The 23,055-nt window shown below is 44.4% G+C and overlaps 1 protein-coding gene across 2 annotated transcripts in view; it reads left to right on the top strand.

Moving 5' to 3' along the window:
* The window catches only part of ULK4 (unc-51 like kinase 4), a 2,742,936-nt gene that overhangs the window by 152,453 nt on the left and 2,567,428 nt on the right, over positions 1-23,055 (top strand). For both annotated transcript variants that reach the window (XM_069648276.1, XM_069648275.1), the window contains exon 4: positions 3,285-3,424. In XM_069648276.1, the coding sequence (XP_069504377.1) occupies positions 3,285-3,424 (140 nt within the window). The remainder of the gene's footprint in view (positions 1-3,284; positions 3,425-23,055) is intronic.

Below are 23,055 nucleotides of genomic sequence, written 5' to 3'. Positions count from 1 at the left end.
AGGAGCCGATTCTGGCGGGTTGATGGTGGGCGGGGCTAGGGGGATACTTGGGCTCCACTCCAAACAACCCTTTGGGGTAGAACAGAGGAGCAGACCCTCTTAGTGTCCTCTATCCTGTTTCTGAAGTGGCCCCTCCCATAACCAGCTAGCCCCTCCCCTGAAATGTAGGTTTTGTTGCACCACTGCTGTTAGCAGTCATGTAACTGTGGAGCCCTGCTGGCTCCCCTCAAAACATGTTTGCAGGTTCTTACATGCATGACGATGCAGAAAAGTAGAATGCAGACTGGTCTAATGTAGGCGTGGACCACAAAAGTGATGGGTGGAAGGTTTTGAATGAATCTGAACCCTTGGCATTGCTCTGGGCAGCCTTCCACACCACTGTGTTTTAGCCTGTCTGTGCCATTGCAAAAGGGGTCCAGCATATGAAAATCAGTCCGGTACTGTCATCAATGGTAGCAGCCCAGCCAAAACTGCTAGGCCAGGTCCCCTCCGCACGGAAACACAAGAAACCCCAGACATGTTTCAGCCTTGTTGTGCCTCCTCAGTGAAGTGCAGCTTGGTTCCCTATGGCGCAGCGAGCAAGGGACCCAGGTCTGGGCATACCCTCTCTCACATAGTGAGACAAACTATAACCACAAAAGTGATGGTTGGAAGGTTTTGAATGAATCTGAACCACTGGCATTTCTCTGGGCAACCTTCCACACCACAGTGTTTTTGCCCGTCTGCGCCATTGCAAAAGGGGTCCAGCCATATGCAAATCAGTCGGGTACTGCCCTCTAAGCAGTGCCTAGCTCCAAACTCATTATGCTTTGCAGGAGCCTTGTGAAAGAAAGCAATCCACACAGCAATCAGTACTGGGCTTGAAGGGATTCATTACAGTGCAGCCTTGGGATCTTGGGCAGAGAGCACAGTCCGAGCTCTTCTGTTGAAACCAAGGAGAGAAGTGGAAGCAATCAACACTACAAAGGGAATGTTTTCTTGCAGGGCTGCTTTGTGATCCTGGACAAACAGTATGCTCTATTATGAAACCAGACATGAAACACTGTAAAGGGACCTGTCTCCCTGCATGAGGGTTCCTCTTAAATCTCACCCACCATTCCCAATCACCCAACTTGCAATTAGGACCCAGCTTCTCTGAGCATCGCCTCGAGGCTGAGAGAGTTATCAATTAAAGGTGGGCTCAAGACACTGGACTTGCACAGAGGTATATTGCTGTCACCTAAGATGTCCATGCTTTCTTTAGTTTACAACTTAAAACCGCCCATAGCTGCCCTAGCCGTACATGCAACCTTTCTGCTTTCTGCAAACGGACAGAAGCAGATTTTGAACTTGCAGATAACTACTTGCCACTGATGGCATGTATTTATGTTGGGCATAGGCCTAAAGTGCTCTTCTGCAACCTATGTTAGGAGCAATTTTTATTATGTTTCAAAGAAACTGTACGTACTTTTTGCTGATAATGTTATATTTTTCCCAAATTATAATACAAATATTAAAGTAAAAAATTAAGCAATAAAGTAAGTACATCTCAGATTGCCTTTTTTTCTGATTTAAAAAAATACAATTCCAGGACAAAACACTTGCTGGCTGCCCATTGGACAGTACGGCCCACCATAGATGGTTTTTGAGGTACAGTCAAAACTACTTGTGCACACCTGGTGCAATTGTTTCCATGTTTCGCAGATCTCATGGTAGTAGGAGGTGTGCGTCATTTTGTCAAAGCAGTTTATGGTATTTCTTGTCATTGGGCCTCATTACAAGTTTGTCGGTGCAGGACAAAAGTGGTGGTAAAATCCGTTACTGCCACTTTTTTCCTGCACTGCCAAACTACAAGTTTGCCGGTATTACCGCCGCCGATTATACAATAACCCCTCCCCCCACCACCCCTCCCCCATGGAGTCAATTACCACCGTTTCTAGCACTTGGAATATGCTGGTAATTCAAGCATTCCAAGTGCCAGTAACAGTATTACAGTTTTGGTGGTATCCCGCCGGATTTACTGGTGGGATACCACCAAAATGGTAATGAGGCCCCATTGTCATTGTTTTGTACTGAATAAGGTTTTCTAAAGTAGACTGAATTGGCACATAATATTATTTCTACAAGTTAAGGTGGACATCCGCTCAACTCTTCCCAACTCAGCCCTTTGTTATAACAATATTTACCGGAATAAAGTAGTTGTGTCTAATCCAAACAAGAATTAATAGGTTTACTAATGGGACCCTTATGATAATTGGAGCATGTACAGTGCTCTCAATGAAATTAAAACACACGTAAGGCTGCAGAGCAAACTAGTATTTTGACAAATCTGGCAGAAACAAGGGCAAATCTACAGCAATAAGCATGTCCAGAACCAATAGGTCTAACTTTGAAAATGTAGTGGGAAAAACTGTGTTTTCCCTGTGTGGGCTTTACAGAAACATCTTACACATTTACAAAGCCACATTTGCATTTTCCAATAATTTGTGACAGAGTGCCTCCATACACCTAAGAATGGGGCTTACTAGTTGCATGCAAACCATATTGAAAGCTGAAATACACCCATTTCTCCTTGTTAAAAAAGGGCAGTTGCGAGCACTCGCCTCTATCCAAACTGCTCTAGAGAGAAATGGCAATTAAATCCAAGATGGAGGCCTGGGCTGCTATTCCCTCCTCTCCCTCCACCATGTGAATCTAGAGGACAAACAGTGAGTATTCTGCGGCCTGAAGAGGGGATTAGGACCGTTCTGCTAATGAGACCTCTGTGAACAGGTCATGGGACTCCCCCCACCAATGTGGTGAATTCTATAGAAGGGGACAGTTGCAGAAGCAGTGGAGACCTGGAAGAGGTGACAGAGGCCATAGATACTGAATCCTGGACGAAAGGGTCTCCTGGGTAGCCCAGTACCCCAGTGGAACGTATTGTTTACTGTTGAGTACTAAAACCACTAATGGAGCACTCACCTTTTTAGCATTATAACTCACACTTGATTAGTTAAGTGGGTGACGTGCATTTCCCTGAAGAGTGTGTGTTCCTGTTTCTGCCTTGGTCGGGCATTTTACTGGTGTATTGATGTAGAGGAGTCCTACACTACCTTTTGCTTCACATTCTATGCAATGTATATTGTTGCACTTCTCGTTTTATATTTCTGAATGCATTGTTCCATCAGCTGTCTTTTCACCACGGTAATTGCTTCCATGTGTAGTTGTAGAGCTTACATACCATCTATATACACTTTGTATGTACTACATCATACCTCAGACGGGACAGTGACCCAGTTTGTTTCTGCCTTTATTTCCTGTAGGAGGCTCTTTGGAAGTGGTTATTGCTCAAGATGAACATCTTCCTGAAGAAATAATAATGGAATTTGGTATTGATTTGATTACTGGCCTATACCACATCCATAATTTAGGAATTATCTTCTGTGAACTCACACCTGGAAAGGCAAGTACAAAAGCACATTATTGCGATTAGATCAATCGGATAAATATGTAAATCCAATATGCCACCTGATTTTAAAGTACACACCCCTAACGCAAGTTAAACAGGTGATATGGTTATGGTAAAATGTTGACACACGGCAGTTCTTCTGTGATTGTAGGACTTTATCTGCACTAAAGTGCAAAGATTCTGAAGTGCAGTCTCTCCTCCTTTGGAGTGTAGGTCTTCAACTTTGATGAAATAGCTTTTTATCTCGTTCATTCACTTGGCCGTTTTCTTCTTATTATTCTCAATTCATTCTGTAAAACTGTTTAATCTTTGTTGTGGTATTCCACCTCCTGAGTCAGTTATTTTCTAATTTTGACCAGATGAAGAATTAAGTCCGTCAAATTTTTCAAAAGCAGCTACACTTTACAGTGGCTCAGCTAACACTTTATGATTGGTGACTAAATGAGATTAGTTTCTTTCCATGTGTTCTGGAAATAGATGTAAGTGTTATGCTTCACAATGCATTTTATGGTCTTTTGAACTGGAAAATACCTTGGACATACCCCAATTTGGAGTTGCAGAAATGCTACTTTACTAGTTGTATGTGAAACCCGTAAGGGGTCTTGCTTATAGACTATGTGTATGGAATGCAACTATAATACGATCTACTCTCATTATTATTAGCAAGCAATGGAATTTGCACTAGCTGTGAAGCCCCAGGCTTCTCATTGATAGGCTAGGCTCAGTGTATGTAGCCCACAATGCTCCCTGCATATCCCATTTTGTTTGGAAAGAGAAGGGTTGGACAATGCAGAGCCAGGCCCAAGTTGGAAGTTCTGTGTTTGCATGCAATTGACCAATCTATGCAGAGTTTTACAGGTTATTTAGGTGTACAGAGGAGGAGATGGATGTATTCCAGGCAGCATGTTCATGACACCTTCTCACAGATAAATAGATGAGCTCAGAAAAGGTATTGATTGCTACACTTTTTAACCCTTTTGCATCCTTTAGGGCTTACTCCACCCCGTTCCCCTTTGTTCATCCACATGTCTAGACCCACAATTTTCAAGAACTGTGATGCAGACCCATGTTTCTCCTCTCCACCCAAATGGCAGTGGAGATATATTTCCCCTCTCATCAACAAAGTCAAAAGGTGGTCTTCTCAGTCCAAGCTCAGAGATCTGATCTACCCATCTCCTTTGTAAAAAGCTTTATTGGGTTTTCAGAAAGAAAACCACAACTGTGCATGCACCAAACTAAACATCAATTCACCCTTAAGCATTTATCTAATAACGAGGAACACCTGAAAGTGGTGAAAAAGGTTAGAGCAATGTAGCAGAAGGGAAAAGGGGGAAAATGGGGCATTCTACATAATGTAAGGGTGCAGAAGAAGGACTCTGACACAAAAGTGGCATGTTTGGGGCTAAAGACAAGGAGGTCATGGGTGAATGTGTCCAGTCCGGTTGGGATACTACAGACAGCATCAGCAGATCCATGGCGGCTAGCACAGTGTTATGCTACCTATTAAGGAAGTAGAACTAGTAGCAGTGGAAGCACCGACACACAAGGAAAACATGGATTTTGAGGGTTAAGAGGAAATTCCCTCACAACCTGTAACACTTGCACTCACAGTCTGATTTTATTAATAAAGAAATTAGCGCTCTAAAGAAAAATCAAGAAGCTGGAAGGGAAACTAGCAAACCCCTATGCTTTTTATTACTTAATACCAGATCCATGGTAAAACACTCTGTGGAAATTGCTGATTATATATTAGAAAGGAACTTAGATGTCTGTACCCTGACCAAGACCTGGCTGCATAAGGCAGCAGGGCCGTCATTAACGCTGGCAACCCCCATAGGCTACACAGCTCATTAGAAGTATGGAAACATGATGTACAGAGCACCGAGGGATGTGAGACTTTGTGTGTAAAGCTTAGAACAGATCCAAACACTGCATTCAGCATCCTGCTATTATATCGCCCTCCAGATATCATGCCAGATTTTTTTAGCACACATAAATAGCCTGATCCTAGCACAAATTAAGACTTGTGGTAAATGGATTATACTGGGAGACTTAAATCTTCGTAAGGACGACATAAACAACAAAACAGCCAAAGAACTTTTCAGATTTACGAAAAATCTCAGTTTCATCCACCATATTCATACCCCTACACACGTTAAAGGTAACATACTAGATTGGGTTTTCTCAACTAATGTGGAAATTAGCACACCCAATATATCAGAATGTCCTTGGTCGGATCACTCTTTTATTGAATTTGATGTGGACAGGCCAACTCAAACTAAGTTGGAACCCTCTACCTACGACTGGATTACCTCTAGAAACATGAAGAAGGTGACACAAGAGGCCATGCAGGAGTGGTTAACCCCCATTATCCAAAAAGAGCCCCCCCCCTACGGTGGGAGTCGAAGAACTGACTGACAACTTATTGGATGCACTAACGGATGCCATGGAGGTTTTAGCACCCCTGAAAAAGACGTAAGGTGATTAACCAGATAAAGAATAGTTGGTTCACGGAAAACCTCAAACAACTGAGAATCCTAAAGAGAAAAGCCTTCTATAAATGGAAGAATACAAAAACAGAGGAGGACAAACTCACATATGCAGATGCTGCTCTTATTTTTAAAAGAGCTGTAATCAACGCAAAAAAGTAAATCATATGAAGCCCGAATTCTCGAGGCCCAATATGGGAAATGTTTTCTATCTTGCGAGAACTGGAAAAATCAGAGTCCACTCACCAAGTTAAACTAGATCAAAACCAAGTCTGGTGTACTACTATCCAACAGGCCATGATAGATAAGACCACAAAAATATAAGAGGGTATTGAAAAAAACAAAAAAGAGTTAGACATTGCGAATGCTAGAGATGGGGCTCGAACTACGTATAAGAAACAAATGAATCCGGAATTCAATTTCAAGAATATATCTGAGGACGATCTTAGGATCGTGCTTGCCAAATTGAAGCCATCGGCATGTAAAGGTGACCAATTCCCAGCAGTATCCTACAAAGCATGCTCTGAGTTACTTATTGGTTCCCTTACAAAAATCATACATACTTCATTTAGAGAGGGCATAGTTCCCAGTAGGCTTAAAGGGTCATGGATCACCCCACCCTTAAAAAAAGCTGACTTAGACCCGGGAGAGGCAAAGAACTACCGGCCCATTACTAACTCCCCTTTTATCTTGAAGATCATGGATAGAGTGGCCTACAATCAACTGGCAGCTTTTACCAATGGACACACTATACTCAATAATGGACAGTCAGGCTTTCGCCCAGGTTACAGTACAGAGTCAGCCCTTCTGGAACTAAAATCTAACATAACAAAAATAAATGAAGGTTCTACAATGCTCATGATGTCCTTAGACCTCTCAGCAGCATTTGATTTGGTGGACCACCAACTTCTTGTGAATAGACTGGAGGAAAGAGCCAATTTCAGTACCAATGCTAAGAACTAGATTCTATCTTTCCTAGGCTCAAGAACTATCCGAGTCTGCAGTAAACAAGCACAGGCAGACCCAGTTACCATGAATTATGGTATACCTCAGGGGGCAGCCCTATCACCAATTTTATATAATCTGTTTACAGTCCCTTTCTTTGATGATTTGAAAAATAGGGACATATGCTTTTCGAATTACACTGATGATTCACAGTGTCTTATCACTTTATCTGGAAACTATGACCAGGATGTAGCGACCGTAGCAGAAATATATGATTTCATCTGCTAATGGATGGACGCGAACGGCATGGCCCTGAATCCTGGAAAACAAAGCGGATGCTGATTGGTTCAAAACAAAGGTTGGATAAACTGACATCAGACTATCGATCTTTTAGTATCGATAATCATGTCATCTAAGTCAAGGAGAAAATAAAAATCCTTGGAGTTACATTTGAGCAATCACTAAGTATGTTAGCCTATGTAAATAACCTTGTATCTTCATCGGCATATTACATTTGACTCCTGGCACATATAAGACCATTCCTGTCACAAGCAGGATATGAAATAATTGCGAGAGCAATTATATCTGCAAAACTGGATTATTGTAGCTCTTTACTTATTGGTATAAACAAAACTGAACTGAACAAACTCAAGGTAGTCCAGAACAGCTCTATAAGAGCTCTTATGGGTCTAAGCAAATATGCCCATGTTTCAGAGATGAGAAGGAAGCTGCATTGGCTGCCCATAGAGCAGAGGGTGATTTTTAGACTCCTAACTATCATGTTTAAGGCTCTGTCCGGTGATCCACCTTCTTACATAACTAATAGGCTAAAACCTAAGCAAATAAAACTGTCACTCCGCTCAAACAGAGATCGAAACCTTGAAGTTCCTAAAACCTCCTTAGAACTTGTGAGAAGGTGTGTGTTCTGGTCTAGTGCCCCCGCTATATGGAACGCCTTACCATCCAATATAAAAAAGTGTGGCTCAATTGGAGAATTTAAAAATAAACTCAAGACACATCTTTTTAGATAATTAGCCTCTTAAACTATCTGCTCGAAATTTCCACTCTAACGATCTGCGCCGGTATGCCTCCGGGCCATTTTGGTTGCGCATAACAAATAATAATAATATGCAGATTTGCGTGGTAGCGGAAGTCTGGGTTTGCACCAGATGTGGAAGCTAGACTACTCCACATGCCCTTGGACGGCTCAAGGCTGTTTGGCAGCAAGGCGGATGAGAGTTTGGAAAAGCTGCAGACCTCAAAGGCGGTGGCTAAATCCCTTAGCGCTGCCATTAGACAGCCCCAAAAACCCTATTCGGGCTCATCTTCCTGGAGGGGTAAGTCCTTTCTATTCCACTTCTCATTTGGAAGAGGAAGAGGACAAGCCAGTCAGAGAAGATTCCCTCATGGTAGACGAGGGAGAGGTGCTAAGTCAGCCCAAGCAGTGGCAGCCTTACCTTCAGCCGCTGCTTCAGCCACCTCTAAACTACTCTGAGGCTTTGACCCACAAGACTTACTCAGCATCTGAACGAATGGCGGGGCATTACTTCAGATGCTTGGGCACAGGAAACTGTGGCCCAAGGTTACTGCATTCCTTTTCAAAAAAGGCCTCAGGATCATCCACCGGGGAACAACTCTTTCAAAATTCTGGATGCGCTCCTTGTGCAGGAAATGTTGACCCTGCTACAGACAGGTGCAATAGAACAGGAAAGGAGCAAGAGTTGGTATTCCCGATAAGTTCTGATCCCCAAAAAGGATGGAGGATTGAGACCCATCTTGGACTTAAGAATCTTGAACAAGTTACTCAGGAAGGACTAGTTCAAGATAGTTAACCTTTCTCAGATACTTCAGGCTCTCCAATTCCAAGACTGGTTGGTATCATTGGACCTTCAGGATGCTTACTTTCATGTGCCAATCCATCTCAAGCACAGAAAGGACCGTAGGTTGGCGGTTCTCATTATCAATTTCGAGTTCTGCCCTGTGGGCTGACCTCCGTCCCAAGGGTTTTCACCAAGTTGATGGCGGTGTTGAGAGCGAGTCTCAGAAGAGGGGGGATTCACATCTACCCCTCCCTGGACGATTGGCTGATCAGGGTTCGATCACCCGAGCAAGCCCGGGAACAACTCTGCGTAACCTGACGCACTCTTCACAAACTGGGCTTCTCCCGCAATTACAAGAAGTCACACTTGATACCATCCCAAAGACTCAAATTTATTGGGACAGTCCTGGAGGCTTCCACTGGGAAAGCCTTGCCACCCGAGGTGAGAGCTCAACACATTCTGCAGATGGTTACCAAATTCCAGAGTGCCCAGCATCTTCCGGCCTTGGATTTTCTGAGATTGCTCAGTCTCATGGCATCCTGCATTTTCCTGGTGCCATAGGCTCACCTGAGAATGAGATCCCTCCAATGGGCTCTCCGGACTCAGTGGTCCAAGTTCTCAGGCAGAATATCAGACCACCTCCAAGTTTCGAACAGTTTTTTTCAGGATCTTCTGTGGTGGGCTTGCAAAGACAAAATTCTCATGGGAGAATCTTTTTGGCAGCCATGGCCGGAGATAACGGTAGTGACGACGCCTGACTCATGGGGCGGGATGCCCACACAAACAAAGCTCACAATAAGCGGTTGTTGGTCTCCATCGGAGTCCAAACTGCACATCAGCCTTTTGGATCTGAGGGCAATCAGACTAGCGCTGAAGGCCTTCCTGCCCTCTGTACAGGGAAAGAATGTCCTGATAATGACAGACAACACAGTGGCCATGTACTACCTCAACAAGAGAGGAGGTGTAGGATCACTACCACTGTGCAGAGGGGCAATGCAGCTCTGGTTCTGGACAATTCAAGAAGGAATCTCTCTATCAGCAGTTCACCTAGCCTGTGAGCAGAACATGGCGTCGGACACTGTGAGCCGGTAGTGCACAGTCTTCCCACGAGTGGGAACTAGCTCAGGAAGTCCTTCAAGAGATCTTCACCCTTTGGGGAACCCTTTAAGTGGATCTGTTTGTGACCAGTGTCAACTGGAAGTGCAGACTTTTTTGCTCAAGTGAATTTCCTCCAAGAGGCGTTCCTGGTGGACTGGGAGTTTCCACTCCTGTACGCGTTCCCTCCAGTTCCTGTCATTCCTCAGGTGATCAGGAGGTTGCGAAAGTTTGGGAAAACCATGATCCTCAATGCCCCTGATTGGGCCAGGAGGATGTGGTACCTGGACCTTCTGGACATGTCCATCTGCCCTCCAATATGTCTTCCACTAAGAGAGGATCTTCTCTCGCTAGAGGAAGGTCGGGTTCTCCATCCAGAGGTCAAGACACTCAGCCTTCACGCATGGTTTCCGAAAGACTGATATACAAGGATTGGGACCTTCCGGGATGACGCAATGGCGATTTTTGCTTTCGGCCAGAAGGCCAGCAACAAAACCTTTTGTGCCGTTGGAACAAGTCCAGCAACTGGTGCAGGGATAGGAATGTGGATCCCATTCTATGTGACACACCTAGGGTACTTTCCTTTTTGTTAAGATTTGCCAAATCTGGTGCTCCAGATTGGAACAGTTAAAGGTTACCTAGCGGCGCTTTCCATTTTCAAGCGCTCTTCAGTGGAGGATACATATTTTAAGATCCCTTTGATTGTTCAATTTTTGAAAGGCCTTACTAATGTTTATCGGACAGTCCCATTTAATGTCCCTGTATTGGCCGTCAATCTAGTGTTAAAGTTTTTAAAATGCATTCCCTTTGAGCCTTTACGCTGATGACCTTTAAGGCTCTTGATATTAAAAACCATTTTGCTTATTGCAATAACGTCAGCCCGCAGGGTAAGCGAGTTGCAGGCCCTTTACTGTAAACCTCCACATAGAGTATTCCATAAAGGCAAGGTCATTCTCACGGTAAAGCCTTTTTTTACCGAAGGTAGTCTCCGACTTCCACTTGTCACAAAAGATTACATTACCAACTTTCTATCCACCTCCTCATCCAGGAAATGAGGAGCAGAGGTTGCATAGACAGGACCCAAAAAGGGCTCTCCATTTTTATATATCCAGAATGGCTAAATTTTGCCAAGATGACCAATTATTCATTGGTTATACTGGTCCAAATTGGGTCTTGCGTTTACTAAACAAACCATATCCAGATGGATTCTCCTGGCTATTGGCGAATGCTACAGGTTAGCGGGCAAGGACCCGCCGGAAGGCTTAAGGACACATTCCACAAGGGGCATGGCAACCTCTGCTGCTCTTCAAAGAGGTGTCCCAATTAATCTTATTTGTTCAGCGGCCACTTGGTTGTCTATCCATACCAAGGAGGACAATTTGCAAAAGCAGTCCTTCATTCAGTCCATGATTAGATCTAAAATTAATTGGTACGCCCACCTCCAAATTACTGCTTTGGGAGTCTATCATAAGATGAGGAATACGTGGCAGGACACAATCCATTCGAAGAACAAGTTACTTACCCGTTACTTACCCGTGGTAACGTTCTTTCGATTGTATGTTCCTCCCACGTATTCCTCATCGTCCCTCCCAGCCTACCCCGCCATACAATTTACGTGTTCTTACACTTTATGCTTTCTGTGAGCCTACGGTGTAGGGTACGCCTGGTAATTCCTCTTCAGGAGGGGAGAAAAAACAGAACTGAAGCCAACGGACGCTGCGTGTGCTACGTGCGCCACTTATACTGATGATGATGTCGACTGTTGAATGAAAGCCCTCGAGGGACATCGACTCGACGACACTGCACACAGCGCCCTATATCGAAGAACTTTTTTTCTGAAGCAGCTGAAGCTGGAGAGATAATTATCCTAAAATGTGGAATACGTGGGAGGAACAGCCATTCGAAAGAACGTTACCAGGGGTAAGTAACTTGTTCTTCTGTCCCTTACACTATAAACTAAAGAATAAAGCAGTACTGTTCTGGACCCAGGAGAATGCATCCATTCTCCTGGGTTAGGATCAAAATCCCAAACACTATTTACTACATGCATAGGACAGGAGTATGCCTCCCTTCTCTTGGAATTCCATTTCAAAGAGCCTGGGGGAATGACTCCCTTCCACAGGTCACAAAGTTCCAAACAATATTTACTTCATGCGTAGCCAGACAAATGCCTCTCTTCTCCTGCCGTTCAGTCTCAAAATAGTCTGGAGAAAGGACTCCCTTCCCCAGGCCTGTTGGACCTTCCTCCCGGTCCTAGTTACCAGGAGAATTACTACCTTTTCCTGGTACTCATATCAGTCTCTTACAACCAGGGGGAGTTACTTCCTTCCTTTGGTCTTCTCTTTATTAGGTTTTACACCTACAACATCCATCTCCGAGTATTAGGAGGGTCTGCAACCCTTGCTTCTCTTCTTCTTTGAATGCGCCCTCTTGGTTCACTGCCCTGCCAAGTACTGCCACGAGGAAGTTGATTTGTATCACTCTCTTGGTTTGGGTCCCAGACCCTGATTTATCTCCTCCTTTGATTTGGCCCACTTGGTTCACTTATCTTATCAAAACTTGTAGAGTGCAACAAAAGCCCTAAGGCATCTTGGCGCTAACTGAGAGAAGTCCGTCCAATCCACAGGAAAAAACTTAAAAAGAAATGTTTTAAGTGTACAGCAGAAAGATAGATGAGATTCCGTGTTGCGCAGAGAGAAAGGAAGCTGATTCCAGGCTCTTGCAGCAGCCACTGAGACTGCATGCCCCCCCATACGGGCAAGCCTGACCCTCGGGGGCTGAATAGTCTTCAGATTTTGTGAATGAAGAGGCCTGGCTGGTATATACAGACAGAATTTATTCTGAAGAAATTCGGCTCCTAATCCATAGAAGGCCTTAGGCACTATACACAGTGCTTAAAACCTAATACGTTGCTCAACCGGGAGCCAGTGGAGATGCCGCAGCAACTGAGTCATATAGGCACCCCAGGGAGGATTAAGAGTGGCCCTGGCGGCTGCGATTTACAGCAGCTGGAGACTCTGCAAAAGATGTTTAGGAAGAGCCAAGTACAGGGCATTACAGTAGTCAATATTACTAATGACTAATGACTAAGGAGGAAACAACGGGGTGTGGAACTTGGCGTGGATGCACAGTAGGCCTTTCCAGAGAGTCTGTAGCTTAAAATGGGCCCTTTGGCAGACGAGAGATCTGGTCAGCCATAGAAGGGGAGGCCGACATTTTAGCGCCTAGCTCTTTCACTGAGGAGACCAGCTGAAGGAATGGGCCAAGACTCTCTGGCCAAAACTCTGGGGTCCAGAGCAGAGAGGGCATAGCCGTACCTATCACCAACACCCATTAAGCATTAAGCTTGAGCCAATTTCTCGCCATCCATTCACCAATGGCTAGCAGGCATTTTTTCAATTGACATGCAGAGTCGGATTGGACCTTACTAAATCGGACCTTACAATGATTTGGGTGTCATCGTCGTAGGAATAACATAGCAGGCCAAATGCAATGATTAAAGCCAATAGGGTGAATATATAGATTAAAGAAGGGGGGGGACAGAGAAGAACCCTGAGAAACACCACATAAGAGATAAATCTTCTGGGAATAGTATAGTGGGAGTGAAACCGACTGAGAGAGTCCTGTAAGTAACGAGGAGAACCATGCCAATACCTGGCCAGAAATGCCAGTGGCAGAAAGCCGGGAGATCAGAGTGGGGTGGTTAATGGTAGATCAGGGTGGGGTGGTCAGTAGTGAGTCTCCTGCCAAGTACTGCCACGAGGGAGATGACTTGTATCACTCTCTTGTTTTGGGTCCTAACCCCTGGTTTCTCTCTTAGTGGTATTATCCCTGCCACTGTTGTGAGGGACTCTCCCTCTCAAGTTCTCTGTATGGTACTTGGGGTCCTCGACCATTCCCTGGTGATTAACAGGATTAATTTTACTCTTAGAATTAGGGGTAAGCTTGTAGACTTTCTGCCACTGCTGTGTCCCCAAGCGTTATTGTTGCAAAGGGGCCTAGGGACAACTGCATGCGCCCTCTGGAAAAGCTGCTCTGCGTCCCTTCTGAGTCTCCCATGCCACCCTTTACCTTTTTGAGGACTTTGACACGTCGCTAGGGCTTCCTGGGATGTAAGGTCTTCCGTTCGGCTTGTCTGGCATCTTGCCTTCCCTCCTGCTGTGCGACGGCGTTCCCAGCTACCTTCTGCTTTCCTTCTCCGTCCTCCCCTTCTCGATGCTGCTGGACCCCGGTCTGCTCCTGCAGACCTCCTGATCATCAGAAGTGGCTGACTGCCAGCATCCTTGGAGTTCTCTCTCTCCGGATCAGTGGCGCAGGTTCGTATCTCCTGCGTTCGGAGCGCAGCACGCCTGCCGCCCGAGACCCAGTGCTTAGTCCATTGACGATTTCTATACTATGAGGCCAGCCGTTTCTGAGCCCATTGTATAAGTCCTTCGTCTCTTTCATATGTTTCATAGGTTTCATCTTCATTGCTCCGCTGACTATCGGGCAATGGCCACAGCTCTCTGGCCTCCTGGGAAAGGGCTCTCCCTCAGGGAGAAGTGGCGATATCAACTGATGCGTCACATTAACTATCACTTTACCATCTTCAGATAATTATACCACAACAGAATTAATGTGTGAGGCAACATTATCATGAGAAACAGGTGGCACTCACAAGTGGCACAGACAATTGAAAGCACCCAAGTAGCAACTTTACATATACAATTCATTAAAGTTCAATCATGTACCTTGATGTTGCTCTTCTCTTTAGAAGACACTGTCTCCCTTACAGAAAGAGTTATTAAATATTGAACCCAATCTTCCTATTGAAGTCTTTGGTTGCAACTGCTCAGAATTTGCTGCAGGGCCAATGTTAGACAAGTAAACAACTGTTCCCTGGAATAAAGAGCAATAAATTGTGTGCAGGATCAGCCAGGGACTACCACTAGACTGACCTCCAAACTGAGATAGCCAACACTAAGTCCACTCAGTGCAACATGTTGCTCCAAAAAGAGAGGACCTTATTGCATGCCCAAAACACATGCGTGAAGGCAGCCCTGTCTCTATTGCAATATCAGCAGTTTGGGGAGATTTCAGAAGACCAGCGCAGTGCAATCTGTCTGGTGACCAGTATTTGTGGAATATAATGCATTGTCTCACCAATCTCAATACCAGGTCCATCCTTATAGATATTGGGTTGAAGCAGTCCTTCCTCCAAGCATCTTCCGATGTAGATGAGCCAGCCCAGGTCCTCTTTCCATCTTTTCTCATAAGTGTTTGAATGTTCATCACGGGGGCGTGGCCGGTGGCAGACAAGATGGCCGCTCACGGAGGGAGCTCCCGTACTGCATCCCTGATGTAATGTGAGGAGAGAAGCATCCAACTCTGCACAAATTAGGATTTGAAAGACTGAGGGTGAAGAGACCCCATGGGAATGAAGGGGAGGTCAAAACATCTCCTGGCGATGCAGTGAGGGGGTAAGGACCAGGTCAGGATCCCTCGGCCAAGATGGTGCACGTCAACCAGCTGCAAAGCGAGAGAGCCGAGGACCAGACGGGAGAATGGGTTGGCAGCCGGGAGAGAGGGAAGAGAAGGAGCCTCTGGAAGAGCATAGGGGGCGCCAGGGTCTGGGTCTCTGGAAAGACCCCATGTAAGGAGGTGGACTGTGACCGGTGCCCCCCAGGGGCTGCGAGTGTGATAGTGCATGGGGTGCTGAACGCCCTGGAGATGTAGTGGAGCTGGTGGCAGGAGAGCAAGGGGAAAGATGGCCTGACAGCGTTTTTCGGAGTAAGCCCGGGAGCAGCTGCCCTGTGACAGCAAAGGATCTACGTGATCCGACCGCGGCTGATTTTCTGCGGCTGGAAAGTTTGCATGTGAAATGTACAAACCACAAAATGTTTGTATATTTCCCATGCAAACACATGTTCATTACCCTTACATACCCATACCCACACCCTCAACATACCCCCACCCACACCATAAACAAACCCAACTTTCCTTCTCTTCACGCTGTGTCCCTGCGGCGCCAGTTCCCTTTCACTTCTGTGGTCGGGAACCGGCGCCGCAGGGTCCTTTTTTCTTTGGGAGCTGCAGTCCAGTTCTGCACAACATAGTCTTCTGGGGTAAGCGTTTCTTGCACAGGCTTCCCGCTGCACAACCTCTGCAATTTAGGATGATAGAGGCACAGACCCTCTCGGGACTCACAGCGGTCCCAGCGTCTTCCAGCTTCTCTACTCCTCTCTCTTGCAGCATGCACGGGCCGCACTTTTTTTGCTTCTCAAACTGCAAGTGCTCGTGCTTCTTCTCCTTCTCTGGTTCTACTACTTGCACCTGAGGGGGCCTTTTATGACTCCCACTCTCCCTCAAGTGTAGGTAATTCCTGCCAATTAGCTGACCACCTCTACATCTTGATTACTCTGTATTATTCTTCCTCGTCTCAGTACTGAGGGAATTATGGGACAGGAAGTCCAGAGTGAAAGTTTGTTTTCTTTAGTTTTTCTACATTTTGAATTTGATTTCCACTTTCTACAATATTGCTTGTATGGCTTCCCTTATTATACCACTTCCTCTTATTGGGTTTTTGTGGATTAGGGGGACACTAGAATTATGATGGCAACAAGCACTTACATATTGGGGTAATGATTGTATCCACTCTTGAAAAAAGAGGCCACATACCATGTCTCATCCCATAGTTATCCCTCACTCCCCTGACCCTTTTCTCCTCCCAGGTGATCCTCCTGCAGTATACCCCCCAACCCCACCAAGGTCAGGATCAGGAAGTGTCTGCCTTTCCTTGGCCACCTGGGAGGATACTTTAGGGAGGGTTTTGGTGAGCATCCATAGGATTCATCACACTGCGCTGGAGCAAGAATAACCAGGACGAGGGCCCAACAAGCATGTTGGGCGAGCAGCCAGTCGTGGGGGAAGGAGTGAGGCCCTGAAAGGGAAACTGGAGTGTCTACAGGGATGCGGGGCCCGCACTTACGAGGAGGACAACAAATACAGCAGAGCGATGGTGCACCCTACGTAGAGTAGAGAGGGAGGATTGGTGAGAGCTTTGGGTCTGAGTGCTCCCAGGAGTAGTGGCTGATCGAAGGACCAGGGTAACCCCCGGCGAGAAACTGATCTAGAGGAGATCAATCGACACCCACCAGCTCCCATGCCTAAACACCCCAAAAAAAACACCAAAGGGTGCATCCACTCATTTCAAAAGGCCCCAGCTACAATATGGCAAGAATGGAAGCTGTGGGAGACTGCTCCCTCTCACACTAGTTGCTTTCAGTAAGGATGACCTCATTTAAACGATAAAGGGTCTCGAGGAATCCCTGACCTTGGAGCTAACCTTGGTTAGGGATGAGATTTGCAAGAATGTAGCTGGGATACAAAAGGAGGTGGTGACCTTGGGGGAAAGGATTAGTGACACTGAGCAAACAGTATAAGGAATCATGGAGGAGATCCATAGGCTCCGTAACATCGTTCAGGGGATGAGGAGCTGGCTCAGAAGTGCAAGGATTTAGAGAACAGTTTGCGGAGAGGGAACATCAAGCTCAAATTTCTCACGGAAGGACATGAAGGAAACTAGCAGGAAGGCCTCCTCAAGAAGATTTTCAGGCAGCTAATTCCAGGAGTGCCTGACTCCGCTATGGACCTCACCAGAGCTCACACTGTTAGTCCCTAGCAGAGAGGGAAACAGGCTCAGAGACTTTTTCTTTAAACTGCTCTCCTTTCCCTTTAAGGAACAACCCTTGAGAGCAGCCAAGGACCATGGACTGCTACAGATAGGAAGTGATGGCCAATAATGGACTAACTATGGAAGAAAAATGTGCATTCTAGGTGGCTGCATCCAACAGGCTTGTTGTTTCAGTGCAAGGGATCAAGGGATCAAAACACAGGATTGAGGAGGTGCAAGAGGCCTGCAAAATACCGGGCATCCCACTGGACCAAGATGGGCGGGCTACATCAGAGAAGAACTTGCCCCGAGGCAAGAGGGGGCCAGGGATGGGACCCGATGGAACCTAGGAAGAACCCCAGGGGCATGGACAATGGTGAACAGCCAGGGTAATCGGCCCGGTGGAGAAGAAAGTGGTTCATTTAACTGTTGGCCATTCTACAATCAGAGAAGGGATGCCTTCAGTGCCATGGGGCTCGAGTGGGTGGTCCAGCAAAGTGGGTCACAAGTTCAACCAACATACTGAAGGGGGGTCGGGGGAAATGCTCCTCATTTGTTATATTAATGTTTGCAGATTGGGGGAAATGCAGGGGTACTAACTCACTGTGGGGGAGGGGGGGGCAGTGATGCCCGGAATGGCGTGGGAGTTAGTCTACTGATTGTGTTAATATTGGGTGCAGGGGAGGGGGTATGGGAACAAGGGGGGAGACTGGGCAAGAACACACAGTAAACAGGAGGGAACAATAGCAGGGGGAGGGTGTAGAGAGAAATCGCACATTGTTGGAAATGCTTAAGATGCTATCATTGAACGTTTGTGACCTCACTTCTCCCAATAAGCGCCAGCTATTGCTGCATCTGATGGACTGCCTGCAGGTAGACATTGGGTTGATACAGGAGTTGCACCTGGTGGCCATGTATTTTTTAAATTTTTTTATTTATGTATTTATATAGCGCTGCAGCCCGCGGGCATCAGAGCGCATTACATATAGACAGACATGGCTATTCAGGTAACGGGACAATGGCACGTGCCACTCACACATATCCGTTTATTAGTGATGCATTAGGATTACTGGTGTATCTAGATGATGGTATCTTATTTGAACAGGAGTGTCTTTAGTTTTTTCTGAAACATAGGTGATTAGTTTCCAGTCTCAGTGCGCGGGTCAGTTAATTCCATTTTAGGACGGCTTTTGTCGTGAAAGCCCTGCCTAATCCCTTAGCTTTTTTAGCTCGTATTACTTGGAGTAGGCCTGTGTTGTTTGATCTTAGGTTACGACATGATTCATGCCACTTGAATCGATTTTTTTATTTGGTATATCGGCGCTTTACCAAATAAACATTGATGTACCAGAGTAATAGTTTTAAATGTGATGTGTTCCTCGATAGCTAGCCAGTGTAGATCCTTTCTGTCATTTGTGACATGCTCTCTTTTGGGTTTGCCGGTCATTGTTCTTATGGCGTTGTTCTGGATCACTTGGCATTGTTTGAGGCATTTGCTGCTGGCGCCCAGTAGTCAGGGAAATTACCATAGTCTAACCGGGAGAGGATTGTGGCTATAGGTATGGTTGTACTATTTTGTTGACTTAGCAGGGGTCTGATTTTTTTCAGCAATTTCTGATGGTATTGGCCGTTCCTTTTAAGGTAGGCTGTGTGGGCGTCTGCTCCCAAGGATGCCTGTAGATATATGCCTAGTGATTTGACTTTTTCTGATTTTTTAATCTGTGTCTCTTTGATATTGAATGTGGTGTATAATGGGCTTAGTTTTTTTCTGGCATAGGGTGATCCGAAGATCATAAGCTCTGTTTTGGTGGCATTTAGGCACATCCAATCTGTCTTCATCCAGCTTTCGATGGTGTTGTATATTATCGAGAGTTTTTCGCTATCCTGTTCATAGTCCCCGCTTAGTTCAAACACCAATCGGGTGTCGCCGGCAAAGTTGGTGAAAAATGTACAGAGTTGGGTCAACAGTGTGCATAGGCAACGCATGTATAGGTTGAACAGTAGGGTGGAGAAACTAGCACAATCCACTGGTTTTGGTTGTGATGAGTGTTTACCCCAGATAATCTTAGATTGTCTGTCCTGTAAGAAGGAAGACACCCAATTTATAGCCTCTTGTGAGCAGTTCCCAGAACGATCTAGGGCCTCTCGGAGCCTCCTATGATCTAGCAGATCAAAGGCTGCCGAGAGGTCCAATAGAATTAACAATCCTGTCTTGCCTTTGTCAAGGATGCTTAGCATTTCTGTCTGCAGATCTAATAACGCAGATTCTGCACTGTGAGCTCTCCTGAATCCCGATTGTTGTGGGTGGAGCAAATTGTTATTGTCCACAAATGGAGTTGTTCAGTGGCGATCTTGTCTAGTATTTTTAATAGGAAATTACAATTTGTAATTGGCCTTAGATTCGCAGGATCTTGCTGATTGAGTTCAGGTTTCTTTGGCAAAGGTCAACAGAAAGCTCCACACTTTAGAAACTGTGCCACATTGTATTTTAAGTGAAAAATATATGCGTTTAATAAGTTGCCCTTTTTAGATAACACTTGTTTCGACACACAAGTGTCTTTTTCAAATCAGGGCTAATTTCAGCTATCTTCCGGATCTAGATTTTCAATTCAAGATGACAACTTAAAAGGTCACGGGATAAATCCCGCTCGGTCTCACTCAAAATCTCCTGCCGTCTGGTCCTCTTTGACAAAGGTGTTACTGTTACTGTTTTGATTATGGCAGGGACAATACCTTCCCTAAAAAAGCATTTACCATTCTTATGAGGAACGGAGCAAAGATTTCAGCATTTTCAAGTATTAGTTTAGGTGACAGCACATTTTCAGTGCAGGAAGTACATTTAATGCTCGAGAGTTTTTTTGTTTTCATATCTTCCAATGTTATAGGTTTGAATTGAAATTTGGGACTTTGTGATTCGATCTCACTTTCACTTATTTGGTCCGGGATGGGAATGTTGATTGCCTTACAGTTTGTGATTGTTTCTCTTGCCTTAATAATTTTGTTGTGAAATGCAGTTTGGACTGCTTCACAATCTTTTTCTGTTGGCTGAAATGGCGGGGATAGAGCTATCGGTTTTTCTATAGCTTTGAGAATCTGGAAGAGTTTTCCAGTGGAGTTAGATGCAGTAACGATTTGTTCGTTATAGTGATTTTTCTTTAATTCAGTTATTTTAATCCTGTATGTAGTGTCCGCATTTTTCCAGTTCTTTTTATTGCTTGCTTTTGACCATATCCTTTCTAGTTTCCGTTTTTCCTTTTATTAGTTTTGTAGCTTCTGATTCAATTTTTGGTGGTTTATATTGGGTCAGACTTGTTTATTTTTCAGAGGAGCATGTAGGTTTAGTAATTCATTCATGTGTTTGTTGTATATAGATACAATTTCTTCACATGAATCAGCATCCTTGGTTTTAATCATAATTTCATTACTACCTTCCGATAGGATGGTTGGTATTATTTTTTTTAATTTTATTTTTTAGGTTTCTGTCTAAAACCATTCTTGGGGAGTGGTTTAGTTTCTCCGTTTTTTGTTTTAGTATTAGCGTGGTATTAGCGTGGTTTCAATTTTATAATGATCTTACTATATGCATGGGTATGTTCGCAGCACTGTTATGTCAGCATTATTTTTGATTATCCAGTCTAGCTGGTTGCCAGTGGCAGCTGTTGGGTCTTTATTTATTACAGTAAAAGAGCAGTTTAATAAATCTTCTTCTAGACTTATGTCTTTGGGGTCTTTGGTATTGCCCCTCCATCTGTTTATATCTCCGAGGAGTATTGTTCCTGTGTTTGGTGCTTTCAGATTATTCAACATATTGGTCAGTTCATCATTACAGATTATTCAACATATTGGTCAGTTCATCATTACAGTCAGATGTCAATGACGGGGGCGTATACATGACTGTCAGATTAATGCAGTTATTTTGAGTATGTGTCATTTTGAGGTGTAAAATCTCACATCCTGTGCATTGTGTAGGAGCGGAGAATAGTTTGAGATCTTGTTTGGCGATTATTGCTACACCTCTGCCTTTCCCGGTCTCTCTATTTTTAGAGTAGATGGATGACTTGGCACAGCAATATCGATAGTAGGACCCATTGGTTCCTGTAGCCAGGCCTCAGTGAGGCATAGGATATCAAGGTTGTCGTCTATGATGTAATCGTGAATTTCTTGCGCATGTTTATTTAGGGATCTGGTATTGAGAAGAGCAATTTTCATTGTGCGTGTTTTAGTTTCATTTATGGTATAGTCTTCATTCAAGTTTTTTGTGCTTGGAGCTGAGATATGTGTAGTACAGTCATTTTCTGATGCAGAAGTTCCCAGGGAGTCCAGCCTGGAATTAATGTGCATTTCCACTAACTCTTGGTTTTGTAGGGTTATAGCTTGGGATAATAATTCGCATAATTCTGAGTACCCCGTACCTGCGTGATCTTTTCAGGCTTTCTGGAGAAATTTTGGCAGAGTTTTCGGCCGTGCGCCGTAGGACTGTCAGGATTCCATGGTACATTTCTAGAGTTTCAAGGGTTCATAACCTTAAAAGACATACCATTACAATTCCAAGGTAAATTAAATAGACTTACACATTTACATTACTTAATTAAGAATTCATCATTAGCATCAGAAAACCTTTTGAATGTAGTTTATTTAGAAGTGTGATGTTTGGGTTATGTTTGGATTGACAATTGAACTAGTATAAATATTCCTTAATGTACATTCAGGAATCACTTGACTCCCCAAAGCAAGATGGAGCGTTTTTTCTGCAGCACTGATTGGTTTAAATAGTTATGAGGTCATTTGGAATGTTGCTCCGAGTTTTCAACTGCCTTTCATTTTAGTATCCTTTGAGACAGGTCGCAGTTTAGTTAGCTCTAGCATAGAATATATTTAAGTATATTTAATTCTTAGTATTTCAAGAAGATTTTAGAATTTCCAATTACTACTAATTCTAAGCTGAAGTGAAGTTATCCAAGAAGCTGAAGAAGTCGTACAGATGAAGCAAGCTAAGTTTATTTAAATCTACAAAGTCTAATGTCAAGGATTTTCAGTTCGAATTACTTTTGAAAAGGACTGTGTGGAAATCAAATGCTAATATTAATTCTTTATTGAGGAAAATAAGATTCAGTGTTACTTTTTGAACTTTTATTGTTACGCTTCAATTCTGCTTCTGAAAGTGTATTTTCTGAACAACTGCGCGTTTAATATTTACTAACCAGGCGTGCATGTATTACTCGCATGTTTGTTTTTCTCGCTCGCAGTTCTTTCGGGAGCGTTATTTTTCGGTTCGAGTATTACGTCACGCGCGGCTCTGAAGTTAGAAGAAGGAACCTTACGAACGTTAAAAGCGCGTGTAAGCGTCGTGACGTCGTTTCAGGAAGTGCTTGTTTTGCAGGGCTATTATATTGAGCACGATAAGCATCGTGACTTTTTTTGTTTTGAAGGCATCGTTTCGAAGGACAATTGAGTAGAGAAGCATTGTGTCGGCTGACATTCGTTTTTCAGGAAGTAACGGCTAGTGGAACTCTTTACAGCAATGCCGATCTTTTAAGGAGGTTACATTTTTTGACATCGTAATTTATTGCAAGTTCATAAAGACTCTAATTCAAGTAACAGACTTTCCATATGCAATAAATACGA

Source organism: Ambystoma mexicanum, chromosome 2q (assembly GCF_040938575.1).
Source record: "Ambystoma mexicanum isolate Mex_15411 chromosome 2q, UKY_AmexF1_1, whole genome shotgun sequence".
NCBI classification, from domain to species: domain Eukaryota; kingdom Metazoa; phylum Chordata; class Amphibia; order Caudata; family Ambystomatidae; genus Ambystoma; species Ambystoma mexicanum.
This window is presented reverse-complemented; position numbering and strand designations above follow the sequence as displayed.